The following is a 4,859-nucleotide window of genomic DNA, read 5'->3' as shown; positions in this document are numbered from 1 at the left end:
ATAAAACCATCTATATACAGGACCATAAATATAAAACCATTTATATACAGGACCATAAAAATAAAAGTAAATCATGCTGTGAATGAAAGAGCGCCTTATTTTCAACAAACAAACTGATACTTTTACAAAAATGAAGCAGAAGATAAATACTACAAACAAGAAGTACATTTACTACAAGAAGAGTTTCTGTTTTAATGAGGAGTAAAGAGGAGCTTGTTTTGTCTCCAGACCCCCGTAGAGGACGTCCCACTGGCCATCGCTCCGTTTCAGGGACGTGTTCTGGTCGGAGTCGGGAAGCTGCTGAGGATCTACGATCTGGGCAAAAAGAAGCTGTTGCGTAAATGTGAGAACAAGGTGAGTTTAATGATCCTGGTCCTCTCCACTCAGGCTTCATCTGTTTTTATTTGTCTTAAAGACCACCTGGCATCATTTCAGACAGACCTGTTAGATACTGTCAGCAGCCTCTGCATGAGAAGTAAAAACAGCTCTGATGTGTCGTTAGTTCAGCTGATGAATAAAGAGGAGTTAAAACAGATATGTTAGCAGATAGAGATGTTTCTGAAGTCTTTACAGCTCATTTCATTAAAGGAAAGTTTTTCTTCAGGATGTTTGTGAGACCTCAGGACCTCAGGCAGGATCTAGGCTGGACTCCAGCAGGAGGACACATCTGTTGCTTGGATCTTCTTCATATTTAGTTCTTGTGGTTAAAACATTTCAGGTTGTAAATAACAGTGTTTTCCTGCTTGTGATCTTTCCTTCCTCTGCAGCACGTTCCTAACCTGGTGACTGGGATCTACACTGTGGGCCAGCGAGTCATCATCTCCGATGTTCAGGAGAGTCTCTTCTGGGTTCGCTACCGCCGCAACGAGAACCAGCTCATCATCTTTGCAGACGACACGTACCCCCGCTGGGTGACCACGGCCTGCCTGCTCGACTACGACACCATGGCTTCTGCTGACAAGTTCGGCAACATCAGCATCGTAAGTTCAGACCACCGCGGCCTGAAAGCAGGATTCACATCAGCTTTTCACAATAAAATGTCTGGATTTGGTGCAAGGTTATAATAGTTTGATTTTTCATTATAGTTTAGTTTTATTTTGTTGACTTTTTTCTTTTAATTCAGTTTGAATTAGTTTTTACTGAGGATTTACTAGTTTTTATTAGTTATAATTGCATTTTTATGATTTGATTGATTGATGCCTTTATTGTCATCGTTTGCACAATGAAATTACATTTAAGAACACCCATTGAAGAAGACACACATGACAAAAATATGGGCAACAGGTGATCAGGTCATGCAGTAACCAGCAGGGGTCGCTCTACCTTTAAAAAGAAAAACTAAATACCACAGAAGGTTGGATGAGGAAAAAAAATCTTATTATATCAACGAAATGATACACTATGGTGTTTATAGAAAAAAACCTCAACAAGCAAGAGCACATTTATTAACCAGAGGAGTGAGTGAGTTTAGAGGGAATGAGTCCAAAGAGCCCAGCCCCCCAAAAGAAAAACCAATATTTCAGTCATAGTTCAGAATATTGGTGTTGAATTTTTCATTCTGTGCAGTTCCAGGTTGACCTTCAGGGGATCAGATTAGTCCGAGTGATGGGGGAGGAGCCTCAAGTTGATGTAAACACCAGGAGAATTTAGATCCACAGCCTTCACATGGGGCTGGGGGGTGGATTTGTAATCAGTTGTTTGGGAACAGAGAAAATGTTTTTGGTCAGACAGACTAACAATTTTCCATCTGCCTTAATGTCTGCTGGTACATCCAATGTGGTGAATCCAATCAGACAAATAATGTGGACAATCCCACCGAGCTAAGCTCTCAGCTTCTCCAAAATCACTTCCATCTGGCCAGCAAAGTCCAGGAACCACAGCCGGCCCGCGACCCTCAGCAGAACCGCTTGCAGATCGAGTCCAGCTCACTCAAGGAAAAAGTCTGAGTGCTGATAGAACAGCAATCCTTCATATCGGTCAGTCAGCCAGGAGATGAAAAGCCTCCGACGCTGTTTTGTAGACCACCAGGAGACCACCAAGTCAGTCTGTAGAATCCAGTGATCAGAGTCCAGATATATATCCAGAACAGAACAGAGGTCCAACCTTTGACATGTCCTCCCATGGAAGAAGAAAAAACTTTGTTCCAAAAATTTATTAAGAGACCAGCTAACCAAGTCCATAAAAATAAAAATATCCATAATTTCTGGTTTCAGATGAAGACGTAGAGAAGGCTCCAGCAGGGAAGATAAGGAAGGTCAGGAGGGAGAGAAAAAGCTACCAAGCTGTCAGATAGTCACAGTTAGCATCTTGTGTGAGTTTGATTCATGCAGTTTTTCTCTTCAGAAGTTTTCCACCTGTTTTATCACCTGTTTCCACTACAACACACTTGGTTTGATTTTTCAGTCAGATTCAAAGAAATCCCAAAGTGGACGTTGTTGTTGTTGTTTTCTCCCAACTGTTGTTGTCATTCAGCAGGTGATGCTGAGCAGCAGCAGACTGTAAACAAGTGTTGTTACAGACCACAGCTGATGGAAACTWCTCCATTAAAATAAACTGAAACACTAAAACTAAGATTATTCTGTCTATAAATTCAGTTAGTTTGAGTTAGTTTTGTAAAAAGATTATACAGTTTTAGTTAGTTATTGTTTTTTCATTTTATTACATTTTTTATTTATTTTAGTTACTAAAATGTTTTTTAAATTTCAGTTTTTTGTTATTTAGTTAGTTTTAGTTAATTATGGTCCCTCTGGTTTGGACTCACAGCATCTTGAGGATGAGGGCGAAGCAGCCCAGGACGCGGTCGGCCTGCGCCGGCAGCTGGATGGACAGCGTGTTGACGGCCGGGCTGACCAGCAGGCAGTCGATCAGGTTGGGCTCGCTGTCGCCCCCCGTTGGCCCCTTCTTGCGCTTGGCGTTGGCAGAGTTGTTGTTGCGCTCCAGCTCCACCAGGATCTCGCTGGAGTTGACGATGGAGGGGGGAGGGGACAGGGGCAGGGNATTATTCTGTCTATAAATTCAGTTAGTTTGAGTTAGTTTTGTAAAAAGATTATACAGTTTTAGTTATTGTTTTTTTTTTTTCATTTTATTACAGTTTTTATTTATTTTAGTTAACTAAAAGGTTTCAGTTTTCATTATTTAGTTAGTTTTTGTTAAGGCCCTGTGATGGACTGAGACCTGTCCAGGGTGGCCCCGCCCCTCACACTGTGACTGCTGGATATGGGCACCAGTGACCCTGAGAGGAAGAAGTGTGTACAGGAAATGGAAGGATTAACCATAATAAGCCTGGTTTAGTGTTTTTGTTTTGGAAGTGCTCTCAGCTTTAGACGCTCTGCTGTGGAGGAGGAGTTACCTGACAGTCAGGTTCTTACAGCTTCATTCTGAAACATGCAGACTAATAAACCTCAGCAGCGTCTCCTGACGTCTGCAGAGCTCTGAGGAGGTGAACAGCTTTTACCTCTCAGCTTTGTCTTCTCAGGTGCGTCTCCCTCCCAACACCAGCGACGACGTGGATGAAGACCCCACAGGGAACAAAGCCTTGTGGGACAGGGGTCTCCTGAACGGAGCCTCACAGAAGGTAACTGTCATCAGTCAGCTCCTCTTCCTCATCTTCATCAGCTCACACGCTGCGTCCTGGTCCCTCACATCCTGTTGAAGTGCTGAGGCAGCACATGCACGGGGAAAGTCCCTGCAGCTCAGACATGATGAGCTGGATTCTTTGTGACGCAGCGTTCTTCGGCTATTTTTACCTCCAAACACATCGATTCCTTTGGAAAAGTTCTGCTGCTTTCCTGTCGACGCCCGGCTCATCCAGAATGTTCTGTGGTTGGTCCCGTCCAGCTCAAACTGTCCTCACAGCTCAGGAGCAGCTGGAGTCTGTCATTAAAATAATGCTGAGTCATGGTTCTCCTGGCTCTCCTCCTGTTGATGAAGGTTCTGAGGCTCCTGACTGAACCACCTGTGTTCTTTGTGTTTCAGGCTGAAGTGGTGGTCAACTACCATGTAGGAGAGACAGTACTGTCCCTGCAGAAGACCACCCTGATCCCTGGAGGGTCTGAGTCCCTGGTCTACACTACCCTGTCCGGGGGCATCGGGATCCTGGTCCCCTTCACCTCACACGAGGTAAATCTGTTCAGGGTTTAAAATACTGCTTCTGTTGGACGGTCCTGAACCTGTGGCTCAGGTCCTGGTCTCAACATGTTCAGATCTTCACCTGGTCCGGTCTTTGTTTGTCTCCAGGACCACGACTTCTTCCAACATCTAGAGATGCACATGCGCTCTGAGTTCCCCCCGCTGTGTGGCAGAGACCACCTCAGCTTCAGGTCCTACTACTTCCCCGTGAAGGTCAGTGGTTCTAGAAGGTTCAGGTGCTCCAGGACTGATCTGGACCTTCTAGTAGTTTGTTCAAGTGGTTCTGCTTCTGGTTCTGGATTCAAAGATCCACACAGACATCTGGTCCCTAAAGAGGCTCTCAGGTCTCTGATGGATTTGTTCTGTTTCAGGTTCTGTCAGCTGCAGAGAAGAACCTGTTGAGCCCCATGTCTCTGGTATCAGGGGCAAAACACTGTTTCCCTTTTTCTACTTCTTTAACTTCTTTAACTTAAGATCTGTCAGTTGAACCTGGACATGTTTGGGATCAATACAAACTAAGACTCTTGGCTAAAAACTCATGAAACTAATTTTACATTCATCAAACAGTTCAAACATCAAGCAGCTGAATCAGAAGTAAACAAACTGTACAAAATGGAATTGTTGTAAATATGTAAATACATTACAACACATCTGTAAATACATTATAACACATCTGTAAATACATTATAACACATCTGTAAATACATTATAACACATCTGTAAATACGTTA

The 4,859-nt window shown here is 43.5% G+C and overlaps 1 protein-coding gene and 1 pseudogene across 1 annotated transcript in view; one reads left to right on the top strand and one right to left on the bottom strand.

Annotated features, from left to right (window-relative positions):
* The window catches only part of LOC106536253 (C-Maf-inducing protein pseudogene), a 4,814-nt pseudogene extending 1,818 nt beyond the window's left edge, over positions 1-2,996 (bottom strand).
* sf3b3 (splicing factor 3b, subunit 3) overlaps positions 229-4,859 on the top strand; it is a gene marked incomplete at its 5' end in the record, with an annotated part of 6,535 nt that continues 1,904 nt past the window's right edge. Inside the window, 5 exon segments of the mRNA XM_014033459.1 lie at positions 229-354; positions 768-980; positions 3,476-3,574; positions 3,976-4,119; positions 4,237-4,341. Coding sequence (XP_013888913.1) covers positions 229-354; positions 768-980; positions 3,476-3,574; positions 3,976-4,119; positions 4,237-4,341 — 687 coding nt within the window.

Source organism: Austrofundulus limnaeus, unplaced genomic scaffold (genome assembly GCF_001266775.1).
Source record: "Austrofundulus limnaeus strain Quisiro unplaced genomic scaffold, Austrofundulus_limnaeus-1.0 Scaffold1746, whole genome shotgun sequence".
Classification (NCBI taxonomy): domain Eukaryota; kingdom Metazoa; phylum Chordata; class Actinopteri; order Cyprinodontiformes; family Rivulidae; genus Austrofundulus; species Austrofundulus limnaeus.
The sequence above is the reverse complement of the archived record's forward strand: the minus strand, read 5'-3'. Positions and strand labels throughout refer to the sequence as shown.